Genomic DNA, 25,037 nt, shown 5'->3' with positions numbered 1-25,037 from the left:
CTTTGTTGTAATGAATTACAATCATTTTTTTGCTGCTTAAACTAGTAAACAGTAATTTATTGTTGGACGGAGAGAATATTGTGCTAAACTCAATGTTGTTCAAGATTTATTGCTTTTATTTAGTGCTTGGACAAGTGCAGAATAGCTTATTAGTGTCTAAAAGCAGAATACGCACACACAATGTGAAAAGGGCGTGTCATTCATTCAACAAAACAATGGAGTTCAGCACTGCATGAGCATCCCTGGGGGTTCGTTTCATCTCAAGTAATCAGTAAGGAGTGGGGGTGGGGGGGCAGCAGCTCTTTTTCAGACATAACCAAGACCTAGCAACAGTAAATAAAATACCAAAAATAAATACTATAATATGCTAAATAAATTAGAGCAACAAGCGCAGACCGCACCATCTGTTGGGATATGACTTGTATTGTTGCTGGGTCCTGAAGCAGCGGACACAGAGAGGTTTTGGAATGCAGAAATTGCAGCCCTGGCCACAGGAAGTGACAGGAAGTGCCATCTGGATATTTCATGCAAAGAAAAATTGCAATGTTTTTCAAGGAAACATGGAGCTTGGAGAGTTCCCCATTGGTGAGCTTCTAGCTGGCATTGGGTTTCTAAGTAGTTTTTGCTGGTTTCAGGGAATCAACTTGAATAAAGTCGCCCCTTCAGTACGGGGCACTGGTATGTATGGGCAGGGGAGGGGGGGGGGGGGGGGATCGGTATTGAGTGCAGATATGATTAATTCAAGCTGGTAAAAGATGGACATTCAAGTTACTTGTTGAGCCAAGTTGGAGCGCGAGGAAACGGCAGAGAGCTACATTTTCGGGTTGTCGTATAAAATGTTCGTGAATGACATAGAGGCGCCTCTTGGAGGGAGATATCTTAAACATCTAGACTGAGTTGCACTTAAGGCTGGTTCTCGGGGTCGAGGAGATGCTTCATTCATCGGGATTGAGGCTGGCTCGTCTGAGGATAGGTGCCCTAAACTGCAGGGGACAATGGGGGCTGTAGGCTGGTGCTTTGAAAGGGGAAAGCCAGAAACTACGAGAGCTGAGGAGAAGATTATTGGCTGGTATTTTAAGCGGAGAGCGCCCGTTTTAAACTGCAGGTGGAGTAGCCCTCGTCGCTGACGGAGCCCTCCTGGCTGCTGTGGTCCTCCAGGTCGCTTCCTCCACTGATGCTCACACTGTCCATCTCTCCATGGGAGAACTCGGTGCTTTCCACATCGACTTCGATCTCCTCTGCTCAAAAAACAACACAACTGTTCTGTTGGTGAGGATTCATTTTCTGAATCGTGCTAAATACAGTCCTGCTAATATGTGTTTTTTTTATATATAAAAAAAAAATATATACATTCATCCAAACTTGAACAAAGGCTCTGATTCAGACGCTTACCTCTGTCGGACTCTGAGCGGTCCGAGTCCACGCGGGACCCCAGGCTGTCGGTACGGACCCTCTCCCTCTCCCCGTGGGTTTGCAGCTGAGCTAACTGCCTCTGCAGATGCCTCTGCTCCCTTTCCAAGGTCTCCAGTTGGTGCTGACTCCTCCGATCCATCTCCTCCAGTTTCTGGAAATGCACAAAAATTGAGTCTGCTATAAAGGATAGACAAGACGATCCAGTTAACGCATCAAATCAGAGCATTACAGCTGGGCCGCTACAGACGTTCACCAGCATGAACGTACGACGTGCATGAACTAATGTGCAGCCCTTGCTGCCATCAAACATCAAATGTGCCTTCTCGTGATTTATTCAGCATCGCAGCAGTGAGTTGCTGCTGGTGGAGGAATGGCTGGAGTCTCTCTGTGTGAGGGAGAGACTGCACGAAAAAGGAGCAGTAATTGGTTCACGGGCTGCAGAAAACGAATGAATAGGAGGTCACCTTGCGACTTTACATAACCGCCTTGCCTTGTTTGCCCTTTAAATGTTAAGTGTTGATTTTGGTTGGGTCTAAATTGTAAATGAAATCTGTCCAATGAAAACAACACTGCACAACCTAACATGGACTAAATCAATTCTGGTTGAGCTAATAAATAGCCAATAACCAAAGTCTCGAACCTCGTCAATCGTTATCCCATCACTTCCTGCTAATAAATCAGACTGAGCCTTAAATAACTTAAATCATGCTCGTGTAACAGTAGAGCAATAAATCCTATTATTTTTATGCAAGGAAAGCTGCTGGACATGATTTACTGCTGGGGGGTCTGTCGGATATAACCAACACAAGTAAACACAAATCACAAGCTGCAGAAAAGCCTGGCAAACAAGAGATTAGACTTGCAAAAGGGACGCTTCATTTGAATGCATGTGAAGAAAGCATTGGTTGACTCTCTAAACGGCTGCACCGTGAGAGGGATGTTCACACAAGGACACACACACACACACACACACACAGTTTGAAGGTGAGGAGCGCAGGCTGACATCGATATAACATCTTATATGCATGTTCGTGGTCGTCACCTCTGGCAGTGAGAGCCGGACGAGGTGACGACACATTTGTTAGTTTGTTTAGCTTTCATGCCTTGAAAGGCTTGTGGAGTGATTTTGATGACATTTCGTGAACAGGTGGAAGTTCTACAGTCGTGAAACTTTATTCGCCAAACCAAAATGTTCAGGCAAAGGCAAATCCACAATTGGTTTCTAATCTCTATCATCATTGGCTCCACGATATTACAATATATATATATATATATATATATTTGAAGGAGGACAATACATAAAGAGTCAAAGAATATTAAAATACTGGTTTGAACGTTTGGAGGCACTCGCATATCCCTCGATAAAAATAAATCGCATGGCGCTTTGAACGCCGCTCCCTTAGTTAAATTCGGATCACCACCTTTTCCTGTTGTACAATGCATTGTGCTTCCTTCTGCTGCGACTTCCTGCAGCCTTGATCTTATTTCCGGCACTGCACCTGCGGCACCCATTCACCCCCACGCACAACCTCTGGATACAAAGATACACCGCGGCGGCATTTAGACGCCACACGTCATGGACTTCAAACATGGGTTTAAAGTCCATTTCTGGATTTCATTACAGCCATCTGGGGCGCCAGTGTGTTATGCGTTTACGCCAACAATCATTTGTGCTTCTCATGTACTTCAGATAGGCCCACCCCCGAGGTCTAATCGGTCAGGTCGCTCTAACAGTCCTGACAAGATTTGGTGTGTGAATGATGCAAGGCCTTCATCAAACACACACCAAGGCACAACAGCAACAGCCAGCAGGCTAAAAGATAAATGTATTCTATAAACCGCCGGGTGTCAGATTGGAAGCGTATCTATATTTGTCGTTTTGCACTCAAGGAGGACGGCAGGTAGCTCTTAATTCTAAGAAGAAGTTAGTGATAGGAACAGTTTCATTTGTGTGAGTGAAATTCAATTACATTTAGTTTCTCAACAGTGACGTGTGTAAAGACATAAATGAGACACCCCCCCCTCCAGATCCTGGATCTGGACTACGGCCCTACTATTGGCCTTTTAATTCATATTTTTCACGATTTTGTCAAAATGTTCAAGTCTTGCATTTTTGAAGCAAATGTTAAAGCAAACTAGAATCTGCAGCAGTGCCTGGATCCACATCGATATTTAATAAATGCCTCCTCGCCCTCAAGATCCATCCTCACACAAATCTGGTTAACAACTTGCTGGTATCTCTTCAGGGCGCACCAACACAGAAATATCAATGTGTTTACATTATTCATGACCTTTGAGCAGACAAACTGATTGAGTTTTATCCCTTAATCCAATAACACCAGGCTACCAGGGGGTTTCTCTACCGCACCTTGATGTGTGTTTTGGCCTTGTTGAGAAGTCCCAGTGTAGTGTGCCGACTGGATTCTGGTCCCAGAGGGATGAGGGACTTCAACCTCTCCAAACACAGGCGGAGATGAGCTCGTCTACGGAGGAGACAGCCGGTCACAGGAAAATATATTACACCATTATGCAATTATACACGGCAGAAACCTGAAAGACAGGATTCCCAGACGAATGAATTCTTCTCTTCTGCAGTGATCCCAATCAAGACAAATTAGAATATTTCCTCCTTGTTCATTTGATCAATGATCAATTCAAATAAATATGTCAGTAATCTCTCTGTAATGAGCAAGGCTGCAGTCAAGGATTGATCTATTGATCCATTTTGCCAGTTAGGCGTACCGATTGTCTGACTCCTTTACAGCTGCATACGGATTTCTCTGTCTCCAACGTGCTATTTCCTTATCGCTTCAAAACAATAATGGCCCCCCCCACATGGTTTGCCTTTCCGGACTAAAGTGGGCATTTCATTGTGGGACAAACGTCTCCTTGTATTTGCTTTCTGTTCAGAGCAGAGGCTACCTCGACCTGGAGCAAGAGAGGCAAGCTGCTGCCACATGTGCAACTGTGAACCTCTCAAGGAAGGAGCCTTCTTTTCTGGAAACAGACGGTTCCCGTTTGGTGACTGGGGAAATATCCGCATGTCCCTCCAGGAACGGCGCCGCTGCCGCGGCCGCACCTCCTTAGTATTTGCCTTGCAAACTGTAAGCTGCGATCATTTACAAAAAGGTAGCGTCGTTTATAAAGATGCCTTTCTGAAGCCTCGTGGCGATATTAAGATGATTAAAAGGTTTGCAGTATCTCCAATTATAGCATGGTCAACATACAGTATTTAGCATTGCCCAAATATATGCAAACACAGCACAATGGAGAAAGAGTTTTATCGTATCGGATTAAAGCTCCATTTTGCGGCGCCTAGCACTGAAAAATACGGTGAGGATTCTGTTCCTTCACCTCCTGTATTCATTTTACACAAAATATATTTTGAGTTTAACTTATTGAGCACATAAAACAAAAGCTGATCAAAGTCTGATGGAAGAATACATCTACAATGGCTGCCCTTGTCATCTTTGTTACAGTTTAGCTTTTGCATTTCAAAAACGTACAGATGACCTCGCTCACCTGTTTTTTTCCAGTTCGTTGTGTGCTGATCTGTTGAAATCATAAATGTAAAAAAAAACAGAACAGTCACACACGGTTTAATAATACAAAATACAACAGACATGATATGTAAAAAAAAAAAAAGCTACTTCAGCCATTAAATCAGATGGCGGAATAATAATGCTTTAAGCAACCATAAAAGTGATAATATGACATTTAAAAATGAATTTCAAATGATAAATGCATCAGGGAGTTTAAAAATGTATTTAGGGATCCACATAAAAACAACCATCTAATTTATTTAACTTTAAAACATACCTATTGTGAACATTGTCCAATTTCCTGTTCTTGAATTTACGCTGTTTCTGTTGAAGTGCAGTCTGATTGGTCGGATATGCGGAAGCATAGCCATGCTCACATTCTGTTGATGAAAAAGAGCATTAAATAGATTGTCTCATGTTTGCACATGTGCATGATGGGGAATGACCTTATTTGGTTCGAATCCTAAATTACGTTGGGATGTGACGTGTGGTGACGCATCCCAACACTTCATGTATTGAAACTATGACGATGCGTTTTAATGTACTGTATCTCCGTTATAAGAATAATTTGTCCAATATTTTCTCATCTATCGAATTGTCGATGTTAAAAGTAAGCCTACAGTTCCCATAAACCCCATCGTCCCAGTAACATACGACGTCACAGAAGAGCCTTAGTTGTGATTGGCCAAGCTGCAGTGACTCTCGCGCTGGGAACGTTTGCCCCCGACCAATCAAAACGTTACAATTTGTTCCATGTGGAAACCATGTGAACAACACATACAAGGAAGCAGCTGCTGCCCCCGACAAATCCGAGCTGCGTTTAAAACACTTTCAGAGCGAAATAAAAACAAAAACTGTAACCGCATTCTATTCTGTTTGTAACGGGATGATTGTGCTGCGTTTGCAGGCGGATCAATGCGACACAGCCATGAGAGAATAATTGTGAAACAGCGTTCGCAAAATTGGGATAAAATATAAGAAGTCCGAATCGCGGCAGAAAAAAAAATGTCTACCGTGTTGACCTAAATGTGCAGATCTGCATTGAAAGCAATTCATTCGTTCTTATTAATGCAAGTCCGTAAAAAAAAAAAACCTGCTTTAATGGCAGCAGCTCGTTTGGCTGCAGCCTTTTGTTGCATTGTGGAGGATCAGCTTCCTGAACTAAAAACAAATCAAAGCAATCCCCCACCGCTCCGTTTTAAATGTGTCTAAGTCTGTGATACTCGAGCTTTTCCGGTAGCAGGTGAATTATCGCCGGCCGGTTCATCGGTGCGTCTTCCGTTCCGTCGCCTCCGCGCTCTATTGTTGTCTGCTCGGCGCATTACGCGTTAACGTCCCCTTCCAGCCCGTCTTTACTTACTTCCACTGTTCTTCTCCACATTTTCTAGATAATTCGCTGCATCGAGCAGCACTTGCACGTTCTTCATAAAAGTACCGATTTGGTCCATTGCGGTACATTTGGAGTATAACACGTCGCTGAAAGAGCAGTCGGACATCTCTCCGAAATCCTGCTGGTCCATGGAAGCATCCGACCCCGACAGGACCTCTTCGGGCTTCAGGTCTTGGTGCTGTCGCATGCACTTAACCATTTTAATTTCTTTTATTATTATTATTGGGGAGGGGGGGGGGACTCACTGAATTGTTCTCCGTGTCCCGTCTGCTCACGGAGCGGATTGACTGAAGTGAGCTGGGCTCGGTGGAGTTGCAGTCCTTAGCCTCAGCCACTTGCCCTACTTGGTGGATAATCCCTCCCCCTAACGCGCACATTACTGTGCCATAATAAATCCCCATTGCCATTACTGCAATAATTATAATAATAATAATACTGCAAGTAACCTACATCACATATAAAACTGGTTTCATTTGTACCAATTGGCACAACCTGAATAGACATGATAAATCAGAATCAGAATACTTTAATTATAATGGGAACATTACATCAGCAGCATTACTCAACAAAGAAACAGAATAATTAACAGTATGCAACATTTTTTTTTTGCAGTAATAGATAAAGAATCCAAATATGTATAGAATAAATACAATCTGCATCGCTTTAATTCATTCATATAATGTTATTGGTCTTTAATGATTTCATCATTCTCCCTCTTTATAAGTCGGGGTTGTCTTGCATGGCACCCCTCCTCTAAAATAATAAGACATTTACACAGAGAGCACAGCAAAGTGAATTATGTTACTATAAGACACAGCATCACCCCCCCGTCTGCTAGAACTGCTTCACCTCTGTAGAGAACAGAATTTACATGATCGGGAAGTCGCTCACTTCTTGATGTTCCACCTTTGCTGTCCCATTTGACTGATTAAGAAGTCACCCCCACCCCCACGTTCGCCATGCTGGGAGGGATGGAGGCAGACAGAGGGGAGAGGGCCTGCTCTCGCAAGGCCAGCCATGCGTGCAGGGTTGTGTTTAGCCTCACAGACAATGGGTGCAGATGGCTGGCCTGCTGCAGATGTGGCCAGGCCTGTAACGGACGCCTTGCGAGAGAGAACGCACACACGCACACACACGCACCCTCCCGCGGAGTCTGTTTCAGCTGTCTGGCAAAGCCTGACACACACAGATGGCTCTGATCGGGGTCATTGAGACAGAGCCACACACACTTGAGTGACTAAAGCAGGCCATGTTCGCGCAAAGGTGGCTCATAAACATCTAAACAAATACAGGTCTTATTGTAGGAAGAGAGTGCTTCTCTTCCAGCATTCATCTCTTCTATTTAATGAAAGGCTCGTGTTGCTGGGGGTCTCCCACACGACACCAATGCAAATCATCATCCCGTAAGTGTGTGACACGACAAACGGGCACTGAGAGCGAACACTGCGGGGATGGAAACTGACAGCATTTCACTTTATAAAGGCTCTTCTGTGTCAGGATGCTCACGTGCACACTGCGTGCCGCACGCTGTTAACGATAGCCTGGAAAGTTGACCCGCTGCATCGGCTGGTGTAGAATGTGACCCCAACTGGAGTAATCTGAAAAGCTTGAGGATTACACCAGTGGCTCAGTTGTCAGAGAGGAGGCAAAATGACACGGTGCTGGTAATGCGTGTCGCCGAGCTACCTGCCTATCGTCACACGTATGCTGCTGGTGTGCGTCCATGTTGGTCTCAGATTAAATTGTGCAGCACCAGTTTCTCTGTTGCTTTAGATTATAATAATAGCTGTAATCTGCCTTTATGTCGCTGCCGAAGGGGACTGAAGCAGGCGAGGCACGCGTGTCACCTGTTCGTCTGCGCAGTCGGGACATGGAAGAGCTCAGCGCTAAGCTTTGTCGTCCCGGCATTGCATACGGACGGGGGTTCGAGCCCGGTGCCGGTCGTGCCTTTTGGTCTTTACTCGGATCCTCGTCAGCTTCACCAATGCTGTTGCTAGAGTCTCTGGAGAGGGTCCTAAAGGAGCAACAATACATTCAAACAAAAATATTAATAATATTGAAATATGTATGATACTGAAAATCATATTGCACGTAATAGCTTTGAACATTAAAAAAATAAGCTAAAATAAAACAGCATGCAAAAAGATATGACTAATATAAGAATATCCAAGGTCTAAAAACAATGGTAGCCTTTAGGCAACTTTCTGTGTAAGACCCCCCCTAAAGAACAGGCCACATGCCATTTATCATGGATTCAGCACAACCCAACGACCACTGCTCACTTGATGTGTGTTATAATCACGGCAAAAACCGGATTACACCAGTTTATCACACAGTAAATATGGGGGAAGGGTTACTCTGGACGGACTATTGTTAGTATAAAGATTGTTCTCACCAACATGACCAAATATAAAAAGGAAAACCAAGAAAACAAGATTTGGAAAAAGCAGTTCCCAACTGGAAATGTATTTGACTGAAGGTAAAAGCCTGTTTTACATCATTATTTGAACTTTGTTCTGTTCATTTAAATTGCACTTCCTTTTGACCTCATGCCATCATCATGCTCTGATGTGAGACAGGTGTGGGTCGGGGGCTGTTTAGGTGTAGATCGCCCCCCCACATGAACACCTGTTGGAGACACCAAATCCCCTCTTTGTGTCCACAGCCCCTCTTAGTGGATTACCATGACGACACCCATTCATATAATGGCTGAAGACTGATTATGCAGCTTCACACGGTCGGTTACCAGAAGAGAGGACATTAGTTTATGTAAAGCTTTATTTGTGTGCTCTGTAGTCTTGAGGTTATACTCAAGTGGAGTTTCATACCGGAAATAAATATACCCAACAACACAAACCCGAAACATCACATCAGTATTTTTCAGTCTATAAGCAAGAGAAGAATAAAACACAAATGGAAATATATGTCAGCCTTTAATATATCAGGTGGAAGGCATTTTTAAAAGGACTAACTTGGAGGCAAGGGGACAAATGTAAAGCATCGTGGACACAAATAGCAATGTAAACAGATACAAGCACTAGGTACACACAGACACATTACAAATGGTACACAATTTGTAAACACGGCGTGCTACGTATTTATGTAAATAAAGACAATAACTCAAAATAAAGTGTTAAAATATTGTTAATAGATTGTCACATTCCTACATTTGGTTTAATATTAAAAACAAAAATCACAAAAGCAAATGAATTAGAAAGACAGAGTTCACTCCTTTTGGGTAAAAAACATTCACATTAAAGACTGGGATGTAAATATATAATCCTCTAATATAGTTTATATCAAACTCTTAACAGTGGTATATTAGACAGTCTTTGCACAGCATATCATCAATAACTGACTATTTAAATAAAATTAGTCAAAACATTCAACACCCTCAACTTCCTGTGATTCAGTCTCGGCACTTTCATTTCAATTAATGATTTCCTGTCGCTTCAGCAAAAGTCAAACTGATCCTCCGACATGGCGACGCAACGATCGTTACGTTGCTGGACTCGATTAGTCACAGTCATCAATTCGTTGTCACAATTACAGAAAAGCAGCAGCCCTCGGACACAACCACCGACGTGGACGTAAATAACGAATCATTCACGAATCCTCCATCACTGCATGTTTAGTGTTAAGAATTAGTACATATGTGAAGACGAGCAAATCATTTCCGTAACTATCAAACACTACATTGTAATACCTATAGTCAACATGTATTATTACGAGATAATAAAACTGTGAATAAGTTCAGATACAAATCGTACTAATTACAAGGATAAACATGGCTGCTGTTACACTACTAGTGTGATTGTTAGATTTTAAAATTGTGAAAACAACTTTCTTACCTTTCAGTATACATTCAACAATGAACTTGTGCAATAAGAAAACAAAAACTAAATAAGGCTATCTGATGTTTTCATAACCGTAGCAACCATGTCCAGTCTTGTGATTTCCACTTCAAACCCCATTAAAAATATGGGTAATAACAACTACAAATATGCAGTTTTTGTATTCGCCTCTCATTAGATTGGATTTTGCTGAGCCCTTCAGGAGTGGTTAATCATAAATTCTCAAAGGAAATAATTTTTTGTTGTTGTTGAGAATGAGTGAAGATGTGTAACAACACAGGTCTAGGAGACTTGTCTTAAATCACTTCCCTCAATAAGCTGGAAATTTAGAGCACAATTTAGAACTTCACCTAATAAAAGCTAATCATTTTCTCTTTTTTGTAGGTAACACCCTCAGGCTTCAGTGTTTTCTTTCTCATCCTTCTTCTTCTTGCTCTTTTTCAAGAATGAAGGTGTGCGGAACTTAGTTTTCTTTTTCTTCGGGGACTTGGTTGGAATCTCATGGGTCTGATCCTCCCTTGATGAGATGGAGATTTCCACCGTTTCCGAGGTGCTCAAGCTCAGCTTGGATACCGCGATGCTCAGATCCTCCTCCAGCTCTTCCGAGTGGTCTTTTCCATTAGGAATTGTGTCTGTCAAGAGATGAAACCAAGTCAGTGAAGCGGGATGTGCATTAAAACTGCAACAGACAGGGTTGCAAAAAAAAAAAAAAAATAATAGCAGAGGGACATAAAACTCAGAAACAATTACCGTGTTTAGCCGGTGTCATTAAGGGGGAAAGGGAGAGGGAGATAGTGGAGCCATCAAACGTTATCTCATCAGCATCAGTGGCATCATCGTCTTCTGTAAAAAGAAAAAACATTTAAGCCATCAAACATCAGGCATTTATCAAAGACACTGACTTTCAGAGTTCTCCTCAATGCTCACAGAAGCAACGAGGCGAGTTCATTTATACACACCATTCAGACACAAGTCACTTCAACACGATTTACAGGGGTATAGAAGGAATTGAAGATAAGACGGTCAGGCCAATTAATAAGACATTACGCATTGAGATAGTTAAAAACAAGACGCTAGTATACCAGTATGACTGCAAATAAAAGACAATAAAAATAAAATGAGAAGAGGAGCAGATAAACAGATCGAAATATCGGGATTTCCAGGCGAGCTTCCGTAAACAGTGTTTAGCGCTGATTTAAATGAGCCGATCTTTTTGTGCTCAGGCAGAAAGTAAAAAAAAAAAATGCTTCTCCTTTCTGATTCCGGATTGATTGATAAAAGAGTAAGTCACATATACAGTATATTTTGGACCAAAACCATTTAGTGCTTTATAAACCAGTAGTAGGATTTTTAACTATATCCTTCTGGCACACAGGATATAAATTGAGTGATCTGATTGGAGTAATGTGCTCTAGTTCCTTGCTGCCGGAGAAGCTGTAGCATCGACTTGTAAAGACACTATTACAATAATAAAGCCTAATGAGAGGAGAAAACAGAATGAACAAGTGTTACTGAGACAGAAATCCTTTAATGTTGCTATAGTTGAAGGTGCTAAAAGACTGCCAGAGTAATTGTCTTGACGTGGCCATTGAAATGCACGCCTGTGTCCATAATTACGGAAAGATTTATGGCTTCATCAGTGGATTTTGGCATTATTGAGTCGAGGTGAGCTTTGACCTTTAATCTTTCTTCTTTGGGGGCAAACAATTAATTTCACCATATTATCTGTATAGAATGCATTCTTTAGGTGTATTAAGTAACTATAATGGACTGAATTTGTGTAGTGATGCTGTTACATTACTAGCAGTTAGCTACAGTCATGCTAGCTACTATTTGAGGTTAAATCTTTCACACAGCAGTGCTTTGAGTTAAATGCTGATGTGTTCATACCAACAATAACAGGACTAAATATCGCCCACTGATATTTCGCATCTGGAATAGTAATCATGTTCAATACCTTATTTTACAGTGTTAGCTCAGTCTGCTAATTAGTGCTCAGCACAATGTACCAATGCAGCTAATGAATGCTAATGTTATTTTTGTAACAGGTTTTGAGTCATGAAAGTAATTTCCATGTACATCATGTTGGCAATATGCCAACATGATGCGTTTATTTACGAGGCTGCGGAGAAAATGTGAGAAAATATTTGACTGCTTTATTTAAAAGACAAAATTCCAAAAGAGCACGTTTCTAAATTAATGTCTTTAAAAGAGTGTGTGTGTGTGTGTGTGTGTGTGTGGGGGGGGGCACCTCCTTGGCTTCACAATAATCGACTGCAGACACAGTGCAAAGTCCACATACAGTTACTGAGGTAAACAGCCACGGGTGTAACTGGATCCGGATCCTACTATGCTGTAGTCGTGGCTTTGTAGAGGATACGTAGCAGTTTCATTAGTCGTTCGATCCAATTTAGAACTAACGATTTTAAAGCATATTAAAATTATATACACAAAGATAACAGTAGCCAGAACTGATATGAACTCACTGATTAATTTAAGAGCAGTTCTCAGTACCCATCCCTGCACGAATCTACACAAGAGCACCAGAGAACAGATCACCATCAAGCTTCTTCCTCAGGAAATGATATCTGTTCAAAATTTGTACTCAATCCATTACTTGTCGAGATTATCTGGAGGCGCGTGAAACCGGGCTGCATTGCCACCTAGAGAGTGATGCTGCTTGCACGGAAAAGAAAAACATGGAATCTTGCACTGGTTTCATAACTTTCCTACATTCTGTTTATTTATTAGCTGACACATTACTGTGACAGTGAAAAACAAAAGGTGCTACTCTAATACATAGCTGTCGACATGCTTCCCTCCTACACTCGTCACAAATATGAGCTGTGTGACAAGACTAGCAGCCCTGCAGCTCATCTCCCTGTCCCTGTGAGCTGATTTCACATCTCAGAGGAAGATCGAAGCAATAGGCATCTTTTTTTATCATGTTGGCATTTTTTGCAGGAATATTCTTATTAATGTTAAAGTATATTCCAATGTTTCTTTTAGACAGGAAACAAGAAATCTAATTAACTGCATGATCTATAAGGTAATGTATAGCCACTAAATCAATACTCAGATATTGAAGTCATTGCAATTTACATATTTCTTAATGTGTCCCTTTCAAATGAGTAATTCTTCAGAAATCTACACTTATCAGATCCTGAAGACTGATTTTCCAGTTTCTTCCTGGTGTTACTTGGTGAAGCCAGACATCACCGTTAGCCCTTCAGATTAATTTTTCTCTGCATCATCAGTTTCTTTAATAACCTCTATGATCCCAAAGGATTAATTCATAACGACATGCCCCCCCAAACTACATGGGATTATGTCTGATGTGATTTTTGTTCTAAATCCAATGTGGATGAGATAGAATAGAAACGTTCCATGCCTCCAGAGAGTAACGGTGCATTGTAAGATTACCTTCTTGGCCTTGCTGTTTTCTTTCTACCGTGTTCCGGTATTCCTGCAGCTCCTTCTGTGTCAGATTATTGAAAGGGTTAGGAGGAAGAGAGCGGGTGTACGCCTCATCCTCAATGATGAAAGCCTGATTGAAAAAGAAAAAAAAAACACGACAGTCAACAGATACAGTACATTCTGCATTGTAATTTACTCACATGGAACAATACATTGAGTTTTTTTCCCCAAAGATATTGAAAGAAAACCATGATTTTGTAAGTGGAATACTCAAATCTGTATCCCCTTTCTTGGAAAAGTAGCTACATTTATGGTTTATTTCAAAAAAGACATTTTATAATAATAAATAATGGAATCAGTAAAGATATTTTGCTTTTATCCAGTTATGAATCACATTATCCTCTGGGATAAAAATCAATGACGTTTTTTTGAGTAGTAACAGAAGATAGATTTCAGCAACAGGACATTAGACGGGAATTTATTATTGGGTTACTGTATCTGGTGTAAAACTGGATTACAAGAAATTTATTTTAGAAGCACTTTTTGGCTGTACCTACATTTTTTGAAAATTCTTCTACATCCAAACAGGAATCAGTAAAATGCTCTGACAAAGATCTCCTCCCTGTGCACTTACAGCCCACAACATAAAGCACCACGGTACAAAGCACAGCAAGCTAGCTAGTGCAGTGCTATGCTAACATGCTAGCTTGACGGCTATCAGCACGGCAGAGTAGCCACACTCTCCATTTTCTTACGTGTGAACAGAAGGTAATCTGATAGTCGGGATAACAATGACGGGCTGAGAGGAATGTGTTGCTGCAGCAGCGAGGCGCTAACCAACGCAGTAACACGAAGACTCATGCGTTTTAATGATCGGTGTCTGGGCCTATCAAAAACACTGTGCATTGATTCACACTTACTGTTGGTCTCCAGCATGCTAACAGTTTTAGCTTTTTAGTATTGGAGTTTGGTTGTCTTTTGTCATACAATACTTTTTTTAAATCTTTTCTTTTATTAGGACATTTTGTTGTTGTTGATGAAGTTACTCACTGGCAGGACAAATAAAATGTTGCAACAAATTTGTGGTGATTGTTCTTCGTGTTTGTGAGCTGCAACGTTTTACAAAATGTGCCTTATCAAATTCTGTAAATTAATCTGCACCGCGCCGATGTCAGTATACTCACTGGTCCTGGGATGGTGTCCACAACAATGCCTGAGAGCAACTGAGATTTTGGTCCTGGGGTCATCTGGTCCCCCCTGTGTTGCTCTTTTATCTAAATATGTGCACACCAACAAAATCATATTAAAGAATCAACCATCAGCATCTTTAACATTTGTTGCTCAAATCTGCATCAATATACTGAAATACACAAATTTCTGTTTGTGAAACACATTTTTGTGTGTGTGATCTGATGGACTATAATCATGGTGCAGTGACCTAATTTAGCTGTTTTAAGGTAGAAAGGGGGGGTTACAAACACAAAACTACCACTAATGTGCAGAAGAGATAACAGAGATAATGGGCTTTGAGTGGTCTCCTACAATTTTAGCTATACATCCAGGCGGGTATGATTTTATATCCTAATTTTGGATGCTGATCCAGATCTGGTTTCTGTAAAACATTGCCCAATCTTGGCTTGATGCAGCTATACGCTCTAATGAAACCACATGTAAAAAAATGTTGCTTTAACTCACCCGGTTCCTCTTATCCTGAACCTCTGTCGGATCAGTGTTGAGTGGGACAAACTGGTTGGGGTCCTCAATCTTTATTGGTGTGCCAATTTTGTTCCCTGGCTGTGAAGACTTCATCCACTGAGACGAAAACAAACAAATAAATAACTCCCAAGATTTTAAACATGCATCCATCAAACTGACCACAAGGGAGCAGTCTAACACAAAGGAAGGGGTTCCCAGCATCACTACTTCCTTCAGTGGCCAAAACAATGGGGGGGGGTTATACAAATTTCTTTCTTGGTGAAAATGTGGAAATTAACGCACCATGGTTTTAGTCCTGGGGCTGACGTCCCCGCTGGGTGAAGGTTCAGGAACATTGACCTTCAAGTAGCTGTTGGGCGAGTTGAGCCACCGAGTCCTTTCTCTCTGCTGTTTCTGCATCATAAACTTGAAAGGACTTTGCAGAGCCGCCTCGATGCCGTCCTGCGGGACGGCTGACACCGTGGCGGGGATCTCCACGTCATTCTTAGAGCGAGGCTTTTCTCGCACGATGGGGTTCCTGTAAGAGTAGCCTGTTCTGTATCCCTAGAAGGTCACACAATGACACACCATAGTTGAGATTGATGGCTTGATTGATTATTTTGCAATGTTCTTCATTATTTCCAGCATAAAGCATCAGAAATGCACAGGCCACCCTGCGCCTTTAAATACAGCTTCTTCTCAGATGTGCTTCGTTTCAGAGGGAAAGCAAAGACTTTGGTCTAAAAGACTGTCATGAACAATACATCAAAAATATGAAAGCCAATGTGAAAACTGTTGGGAACCTGCACTACTAGAGTGCAGTCTGAGGCCAGTGTACAACACTACAATCAAAAAAAGACACTTCCTTTCAAGCAATATGACAAGATGAACAAAAAGAGATCGACACGCAATCATCGGTCTTACAGTACAGCTCGATGTGCCACCAAGAGAAAAGTTAAATAATTGAGTGTCAAATGACTGGTTGTATTTTTTGGGGGTATACGCTGATGATCGTACATATTTATGGAAATGGCCGGTAAACAAATCATTTCTGTGTGTGACGTTGTGTAATATTTAAATAAATTCCTCTATACAAAAACTGTATGGGTACAACAGCACTACAACTTTGTTATTCAGAGAGTCAAAGAGGCCACGTCGAGCCAGGAAACAGAAGTAAGAGCACATTTATGAACCTACAATAATAACTATTGACTGACTGGGCTAATTTTACAATGTGAACATAGTTAATTATCCTCACGCTCACCCCCCCATTTCATCTCCTTATTTTTGTTTGGAAAGTAAAGATTAGCTTTTAAAATGAATGTATTTACATACACATTTTTGCTCCCAACCTCCCACAAGCATCATCAGCTGTGAACGTTTTGGATTCTTTTTGAAATTGCTGTCATGTTTTCCAGTATGGACAGCAGACCTCAGAAGAAAAGGCCAGATTCGATTGCAGAATTGAGCACACTGCAGTCTTCACACTGAGCGAATGTGCAGTCCTTGCAGTGATAAGTGCCCTGCCAATGCCTCTCCGTCTGGAGGCTACGGTTGCGGGTGGGCGGGCTATGATCACACAGCGCTAACACAGCTGCAGGAACAGTGAGGAGCACTCAAATAGACCCAGTCCCCAACTACAGCGTCCAGAGAGTAGGCCAGGGCCTAACAAAGAGCTTATCGGCCTGTTAGTAGCAGAACATCTGAGAACACGCAGCCTTTTTAGTTAACAAGGAATTTAAAATAGCAGCGCATAGACGAGCAGCAGGCAAGCAAGAGGCTAGGTTTTTATCTGACTGCATTTTTTATTTGGTTTCATTTTTACAAGAACCGTGTAAAACTACTGAATGTATGCCGAAGACGTGGACGAGGGTTGGGCCGTGGACCAGGCTAGCGCAACAGAACTGCGTAGTTCTTTACTGACTGCGATACTAGGTAGACCAGTTTATGTAATTATAATGCAAAAATTGTTCACATGTACCATAGAACAATTACACAAATCCTTTCAGAGTAGATTAAAAATCTAGTTTCATGGTGTTCTCTAATCAGAGGCTTCCCGAGGAAGAACCAGAGACAGGAAACCCGAAGCATGATGGGTAAAGGGCACAGGTCAAGGTGCACTCACCAGGTTATCCAGCATCCTCATGAGGGACTCGAACTCGGCCTCACCCACTTTCCACTTGAGCTCGTTGTCCATCACCAGCCCAGCAGCGGCCACTCCGTGGGTCAAGGGTTTAAATTTCACCCTGTCCAGGAGGACCAGGTTGTCCACTCCACCTGAGCAACTCATAGCATTCACCTAAACAAAAGCACAGGGCGGTGACTTTATCAACTCATCAGTTCAGTTGTATAAGAGGTATTAATTTTGTACAAATCAACAACCGGTAACTCCCCCCCCACCCGTCGTACTTTTTTTTTTTCAATTTCAAAAATGACTTCAAAGTCTGTCTCCTCCATACCCAGCAGTTGTTAGTTGTTATGTCTGTTTCCAAACCATAGTCAGGACTAAAATGCATTTATTTTCCACCCCAGCAGGTCTGAAGTCAATTCATTCCTAAAGGATAACTCCGTTCACGTTTCCTGGAGTTACAACAATAAACAATAGACGAGGCTTTCCTTGGCGTAGAGACACTGAAGCATCTATTTACTGACAGCCTGTAGCCTGTTCATTTCCAGACGAGACTCTAATTTGCTGCTAACCTTTTCATCAGTTCGCATCACATTCACTGTCACATGCTTTTTCCCTCTCGCTCGCTCTTACACAACAACACACATTATACCTTGCCCTATTCACCAGTACGCTGCGCTTGAGGAATGTAAACTCAGCCTACCTCACTGATGTTTGTTTCAGAGTTAACTTTTTATCATGTGTCAAATGCATCATTACAGCAAAACACTCGAATGTTGGAAGAGCAGGTTTGGAGTGATTAGACCGAACAACACTCTGGAGAACTTGGCTGATGTGAATAAACAAACAAGGACAAACAGATAGTGTAAATCAGACAATATCAGCGGAGCCTAATCTTTATCAGCGTCCTGCAAAAACACAGCGATTGATCCGATTAAACAAAAAAAAAGAGCACATTGTTGTGTTCAACATGATGAACAAAGCTTCAAGCTACTACTTGGTAAAGCCCTATTTCAATACCTGAGCACACCGTTAATGACATTAGTTTCATGTTGTCAGATCAGATGTTATCACATTTCGTCTATTTTGGGTAGTAGGTAAATAATTTGTAACAAAATCTGACTACTAAATATAGTTATTTAAAACAGCTGATGAATACATAAAAAAAAAAAAAAAAAAGTAGAGTAGATGCCCCAGGATGAGCTGGTGTCTCATGCGGAATGTAACGCGCCTCTCACCTGTAGGCAGCTGAGATCGGCTCCAGCAGACCCGTGACACGCAAAGCAGATAAGCGGCTGTACAAGGTATGGTGTGTTTAGAGGAACGGTGCGATTTTACTCAGGTAGAGGCAGCATCAGGGATACCTGGATTTCACAAGCATGCTGTGAGTGGTACATGTAGTGAAAAGCCTCTTCGACCGTTTCTCCCAAAGCCAGCAGCCCATGATTCCTCAGCAGCATCACCTGAACAAAACAAACATTTGAGCTGCCTGATTCCTACTGTAAACACTAGCCCAACAATTGTATATACAATAAATGCATATCCACGCGACTGTAATCTCTATCATTAACAGATTTATAATTATTATATTGTCATCATTTTATGTTTCATGTTGCACGATCGCACCGAGGGTAATTCCTAGTCTGTGAATCGATTCTCATCCTAATTAACTGCAAATAAACTCACACAGTCGGTTCTGCACACAGTAAAACACAATAATCCCATGAGAAGTGAGACAATAATGGAATGGTTTGACGGTACCTTGGCAGCAGGGCCCAGAGCTTTCTGAAATTCCACCTTCTCCTCTTTATTTTCCAGGCTGCCATGGTAACCAAAGCAGCTCACGTCTCCCAGAAGCAAAGCCTCCTGGGAAATGGGCAGGAGTCCACATTTCATCGAGGACACCTGTTAACATGGGATAAAAGCCACGAAGCCTGTGACGCACCCACGTCTCAATAGAAGCGGAGTTCATCGCGTGCTGTCCATTTTTCAAACGAGGCTCAAAGGAAATGATGTCAGAGGCTGTCTGCAGCTAAATATCCAAGCATGGAAGCGGATGATTTTAGTCATAATATTTTTTCTCTCAATCGCAGCATGCCGGGGGCGTACTCACTGCAGCTGTAGCAGGGGTGTGTATGTGGATGATGCATCTCACGTCAGGGCGCATCGAGTAAATGGCAGCATGAGGAACAAACCCAAAGTGGTCGACGCCCATGTCAGTGCAACCCTGGTCCACCACCTCTCCAATTAAGTTTAGCTTCACCTACACACGGCAGGTCGTTTCAGAACACACATTCATACGTGTACACACGAAGCCCATAGGTAGTTATGACACGCATCAACGAGGCAGTCAACACTGATATCTCGCTTTTTCTTTCTTTCCCTGCAGCCTGGTGTTGTTGGGAATCTTGATGCATTCCTCTTTCTTCATGGTGCCGTTTACTGTGATTAGGTTCTCTGGTCTATGAGCTGAAGCTGCCACAAAGCACTCGGTTTCCAGCACCACATTTCAAAGTGGGAATCAGCTGAACTTGGTTAAGTTTGGCTGAAGATGTTTCACCTCTCATCCAAGAGGCTTCTTCGGTTGTAAATGGCTGCTAGAGTCAGGTGAGCTGTTTTGTTGAGCTGCACACAGGTGTAGCTGGGGGTTGTGGATTCAGGGGACAGAGGTTAGTACTGCATTGTGTGTTGCTGATAGATGGTGTTTTAATCTCCCTCCTCTGTTCGCAGATGGTTTCTCCAGTTTGAAAAAAATTGACTCTTCGTCTTTGCTCAAATGCAGAGCATTTCTGGGAGTTTTTTTTCCTGCTTTTCCCCTGCTGAGTTCATTAAAACAGCTGCACCCCATGAATCAGGGTAATTAGGATGCTCGAGAACAGCTTGGACTATTCGGAATGGTACAGAACGTTGGCATTTCCCCACAGACTGTGATAGTTTGCAAAGGGTAGGAATAATTTTTGGGCATGCCACTTTTTTATTCAAATATAACTAAAAGTTGAGAAATATTTCTTTCCGCAACGATGACTCTTGAACATCGTATTACTGACGTCTGCGAGACGCGTGTTGGCTGAATTCTGTGCTGCAATATTGCATAGAACTAATAATGTTCCTTCGTTGCACATGACCCTGCACTAACACCTGCTAATGCAGCGCCTGATAATAAAACACCGATATTCCAAATGGCCAATCATATTTGCAAACCCACCCAATCGAGAGCGCAGCTTTTCACATGTTCCTGACGATGCAGGCGGAACACGCATCCGCTTTACTCACCAAATTTGCTGCTGTCGCTTCAGAAAAAGACAGACCCCGTGGGCTCATCAGAACATGGTCCTGTTCTTTATTAACGCGCACCTGAGACCAAGCAAAGACATTAATAAGACCCAAAGCGTTCGCATCAGGTATACAATAACTTCAATAGGAACAAAAGTCCTACATTCTGTTGCTAATAGAGATACAAGGATCAACGGATAAAGGCTAACCTCGGCTGTGATTGGCTGTTTGACTGGCATTAGTGCTCAACTGAAACGACTGAAAGGAAATAACAGCTCAAAAAGTCAAATTCACAGGCAGCCAGAATTGTTACGCTTCATTTCACACAATGCTCCGTCGAGTTACCAATTACTCGGACACTTCAACAGCTCTCCACTTTCTTATGAAGTCCAACTTGGTCATTTCCTAGTGTCGCGTGTTTTTCCACAGGCATAGGGTATGTGATAGGAGCTCATTTATCAGCTCCCTACCTTTCCTGTAATTGTTATATAGTTGGATTTTTGAAAATTCACTTCTTGGCCGACTCATAGTTACTGCATTGCACTGTCAACAATGTGCAATCGAAATGTTTGTTAAATCCCTACGGAAGTTTGTGAGACAGATATTTATCTACTTTTGATCAATATGATGCTTCTGCAGGATTAAATCTGCCATGAAAAGTGTTGAGAATGGACCAAATCACTAAAGCCAGGCAGGCTTCTTTTCTTTTTATTTAGCAGCAAGCCAGAGGATGCAGTAACGTTGCAGTACAGGAGTTAAAGCTCGCTACACTCTGGAAAACTCAAAAATCAGTGTGGTTTGATAAAACTTCCTTTCTAGGCGTTGTCCTTAGGGACAATCGCATCTTTACGTCTTGACATCACGAGCGTTCGACACATACTTCAGTGGGACTTCCTGCTCTTGGGGAGCTGTACATACTCAGAAATGTGCCTTTTGAAACCTTCAGTAATACAAGGTTTGTGAACAGAAAGAGGCATTCCCTGTTAGACCGACATAAAGATATGCCAGGCTTGTGTGACATCTATAAGCAGGTGTGTGGTGGATCGGGACGGCAAAGCCGTACTCACGGTAATGTAGGAGCTCGTAAAACGAGCCCACTGGAAGAGGTCAACGAGGCGATACAGGCTAGCCAGCCTGCAGCGACTTTGCTTCTCCCCTTTGGCAAAGGAGGGAGACTCGATGCCATGCAAGTCATTGACTGGGGCCACCATCCCAGCGCCTGTCACAAGACAGAATAGCATCTGTTACTCGTCATCCATCCATCCATCTAAACTAAACTAAGCTGCCTCTAGACGTCTGAGTCCAGCCACCCATGGTAGAATCTCATTTTGCCTGCTTCATCACACGATCTTCCAATCATTGACAAGATTTCAAGATCATAGCATTCCATTAATTCGTGACAACAACAACAAAAAGTCCCCAAATTTGTAGGGACCCTTTATCATTACACACACTGCTGTAAACAACCCCAATGTGCTCTAAAGATCAGGGCCCGATGATGCTAACAGTGCCACGTCATCTGCAACAACCAGAGATTCAATTCTATGGACACTCGCCTCACCCCAAAAACACCGTTACATCCCGTTCATGAGGAACACAAACAGGGTCAGAGGCAAGGGCAAACCTTGGAGCAGTCCAACACCTTCTGGGAATGTGCTTTTTCCTTTCCTTTCCTCTTTTTGTTTGGTTATAATGGAATCAAATTCCTCATAGCAACAGCTACGGTAGCTCATCTTCTCGTATCAGACCATCTCCGAGGCCACAAACCACATGCAAAGTCTCATGACCTCCATGGCAAGCCTTCGAGGATCAAGTGTTTGTCCACGATTCCACACCCGGGACTGAGTCTGCATTGCTCCTCCTGACATGGGAGGTTCGACATCTGGTCGAAGCCTCCTCCTAAGCACCCTGGGATACGCTTACCCTTAAAGTGACATGGTTTGCCTCCACAGCATACAAAAAGACTGAACATCCGAGAGGCTGGGAATCTCCAAATAGGCCTTTCTCAGAATTACTAACAAGATACTGAAGGGTGTTTGGGAGCTGAAATTCCATATGAGGATTTAACGATAGAGGACCCCATCTTCTGAAGCCACTCTAGCTTCTTAAAGAGCAGATCTGCCTCAGCTACTTTAGACTTTCAAAAAGTTTACCATTTCTAAATGTACTCTGTAGAGACCCTCACTTTTTCGACCTCCCTGTAAATAGAGGGCAAATAGATTCTATGAACACAGTTAGCATTGCAAACGGCTGTATCTGATTACTAAATTGTCTTGAGGGCTCCTTAATAGAAACACAGTTGATAAGGAATGCTGTCAACAATTTTGCCTTTCCTGCTGTTTCAGGGATGCTGGGAGTCACAAGAGTCTGACAAATCAGCCTGTGACAAAGAAGGTATTCAGCACGCATACCGCTCAGAGGACACGCACCGAATACGAATCAGACCCGAGGGGAGATGGATGGAGACATTCTCGCACACAAATCCATTGCTACTCACTTATCGGTGAAGTCAGGGGACCAACCCCTCCCAAGGTGCTGGCCATGACCAAGTCAGCAATCTGCCTGAGAGCCAGGAGACCCGTAGGATTGTTGCCCTTCGTCACCTGGTCGTGAATCAGTCCTTCCAACTCATCTTTGAACACCTGCAGCAAAAGAATTGAAAGGACTTCATTCAGGATAAGGCGGGGGATGGTTAAAAAAGAAAAAGAAAGAAAAGCAGCATCTGCAAAGCTTTATTTAAGTGAGCGAGTCAAAGAAAAACCCTCATTCCATCAGTTCCTCACAAAATGTCAGGAAACACAGCATGTTTTCAGGAACTTTATTACAGCTATGCACAAATCAGGACGGCGTCACGCCACTAAAAGCCTCTTTGTTTATCTGTGAAAGAGACAGGGGGGGGGGGGGGGGGGTTGCATTAAACCTGACAATCATTTTCTTCCTCTCAGTGCAGTCTGTGAATCTTGAAACAGTAACATTTTCCTGTGCGCAGCTGAGCTCCGACATTCTGCTTCATCTGACTGTGGTTCCCATGGTGATGAGATGATCTGCACTTGTTGGGCCTGTTATGCAATTGCAGTTGAGTGTGGGCGTGCCTTATTTCTGTGCACTTCCATCGCTATGTGCTTCATCTAGCCACACTGAACGGCTCTTTATATTACACCGAGATCACTTCTCAGGTCGGTGCAGAATTACTGCAAAAACGCGACAATCTTTTTTTCATTGTTGCCTGAACACAGAGCCCAAGATGCCTTCAAATCCGCTTGTGTTTGCCCTCCTTCAGTCCAAATCCTAAAGATATAAATATTGTACAAGACTAAGAAAATTGGGATATTCAGGATTTACCTCTAAAAATCCATAAATACATGTTGCGTAATAGCCAAACGTAATTAATAGCTGTGTATATACTTAAAGAGACAAAGAGAGAGAGGACTTTCTATGCAGTCTGCATGCTAACCTGATAACACCCACGCGCTTTCGTCTTATTCTAACGATGAAGAATGTCTCTCTGGTGTTGAATGTGCTGTTCGTGACTCATTTTCGAGGAGGCTACTTATAAGAAGCTGCTGGCTACACACCGGACTCTGCAGGATCTGGGTGACCCTCTTCTTATCCTCCATCATGTTGAAGTCCTGCCTCAGGTCGGGCGACACGGCCTTGCCGCGGAGGTAATCGTGGCCATTCTCGTCCTCGGTCCGGTTGCTGGACAGGGGCAGGGTGAGGGACCCCGCGATGGACTTCACCCCCACCAGACTCATGCCGTCTGCTGCACAGCTGTCCTTACTCTGGCCCTGGTGGAATAAAACGTCACATTCTGGCTGTCAAGGGAACACAAAAGATGCTGCGTGGATTCACCGGTGACTCATGTAATTACAGTGATGGAGACAAAGGCGAGGGGGAACAGGAACACTATTATTATTATTATTATTATAACGTTATGACTGATGCTGCTTTCTTTCAAGCGCGAAGCTGTTGCTGTGCAAGACGGATTAAATTAGCAACAGCTGTGGTGGGAAAATTATTTTAGCATCACGAAGAGGGGAAGAAAAGAAAAAAAGTAGGGCAGTAACACATAGCTCACTACAAACACTAACAAGTCCAAACAACATTCCCACAAGTGCTCATTCTTATTCAAAGGCTCGTAGAGTCGTTTCTGTTCTGCCAGAAGGTTGTAAAGCTTTGTCCGAAAAAAAAAAAAAAAAGTCGGCCTCATGCAAATGTGGGCAGCTTGAATCGCGGTTAGCACCTTCGTGGAGGGAGCCATGTTACCTGGACGTGGGGGGGAGGGGGCGGAGGGATACGCGACACTCTGCCAGGACTACATTTAC

General features: G+C 42.7%; 2 protein-coding genes across 3 annotated transcripts; both read right to left on the bottom strand.

Annotated features, from left to right (window-relative positions):
- Positions 1-1,074: 1,074 nt before the first annotated feature.
- Positions 1,075-9,106, bottom strand: LOC137914554 (max-interacting protein 1-like). 2 transcript variants are annotated; one of them, XM_068758095.1, is made up of 7 exons: positions 9,092-9,106; positions 6,322-6,376; positions 5,233-5,335; positions 4,936-4,965; positions 3,782-3,896; positions 1,393-1,564; positions 1,075-1,238 (listed from the first exon to the last, which is right to left on the bottom strand). In XM_068758095.1, exons 1-7 carry the CDS (start codon positions 9,104-9,106, stop codon positions 1,075-1,077), a joined length of 654 nt encoding a protein of 217 aa, XP_068614196.1. The 2 variants fall into 2 exon arrangements, with proteins under 2 accessions (XP_068614196.1, XP_068614195.1); XM_068758094.1 differs by lacking the exon at positions 9,092-9,106 and having other exon boundaries at positions 6,316-6,544.
- Positions 9,107-10,504: 1,398 nt separating this feature from the next.
- LOC137914553 (gamma-adducin-like) lies at positions 10,505-24,467 on the bottom strand. The gene is made up of 14 exons (XM_068758093.1): positions 24,288-24,467; positions 23,210-23,354; positions 21,780-21,931; positions 20,713-20,793; positions 19,553-19,702; positions 19,201-19,344; positions 18,804-18,902; positions 17,437-17,610; positions 15,615-15,875; positions 15,312-15,428; positions 14,801-14,890; positions 13,623-13,746; positions 10,950-11,042; positions 10,505-10,831 (listed from the first exon to the last, which is right to left on the bottom strand). Exons 1-14 carry the CDS (start codon positions 24,465-24,467, stop codon positions 10,593-10,595), a joined length of 2,049 nt encoding a protein of 682 aa, XP_068614194.1. The 3' UTR covers positions 10,505-10,592.
- Positions 24,468-25,037: the final 570 nt, after the last annotated feature.

The sequence above is a fragment of the Brachionichthys hirsutus genome, unplaced genomic scaffold (assembly GCF_040956055.1).
Source record: "Brachionichthys hirsutus isolate HB-005 unplaced genomic scaffold, CSIRO-AGI_Bhir_v1 contig_800, whole genome shotgun sequence".
In the NCBI taxonomy this organism is placed as follows: Eukaryota; Metazoa; Chordata; class Actinopteri; order Lophiiformes; family Brachionichthyidae; genus Brachionichthys; species Brachionichthys hirsutus.
The sequence above is the reverse complement of the archived record's forward strand: the minus strand, read 5'-3'. Positions and strand labels throughout refer to the sequence as shown.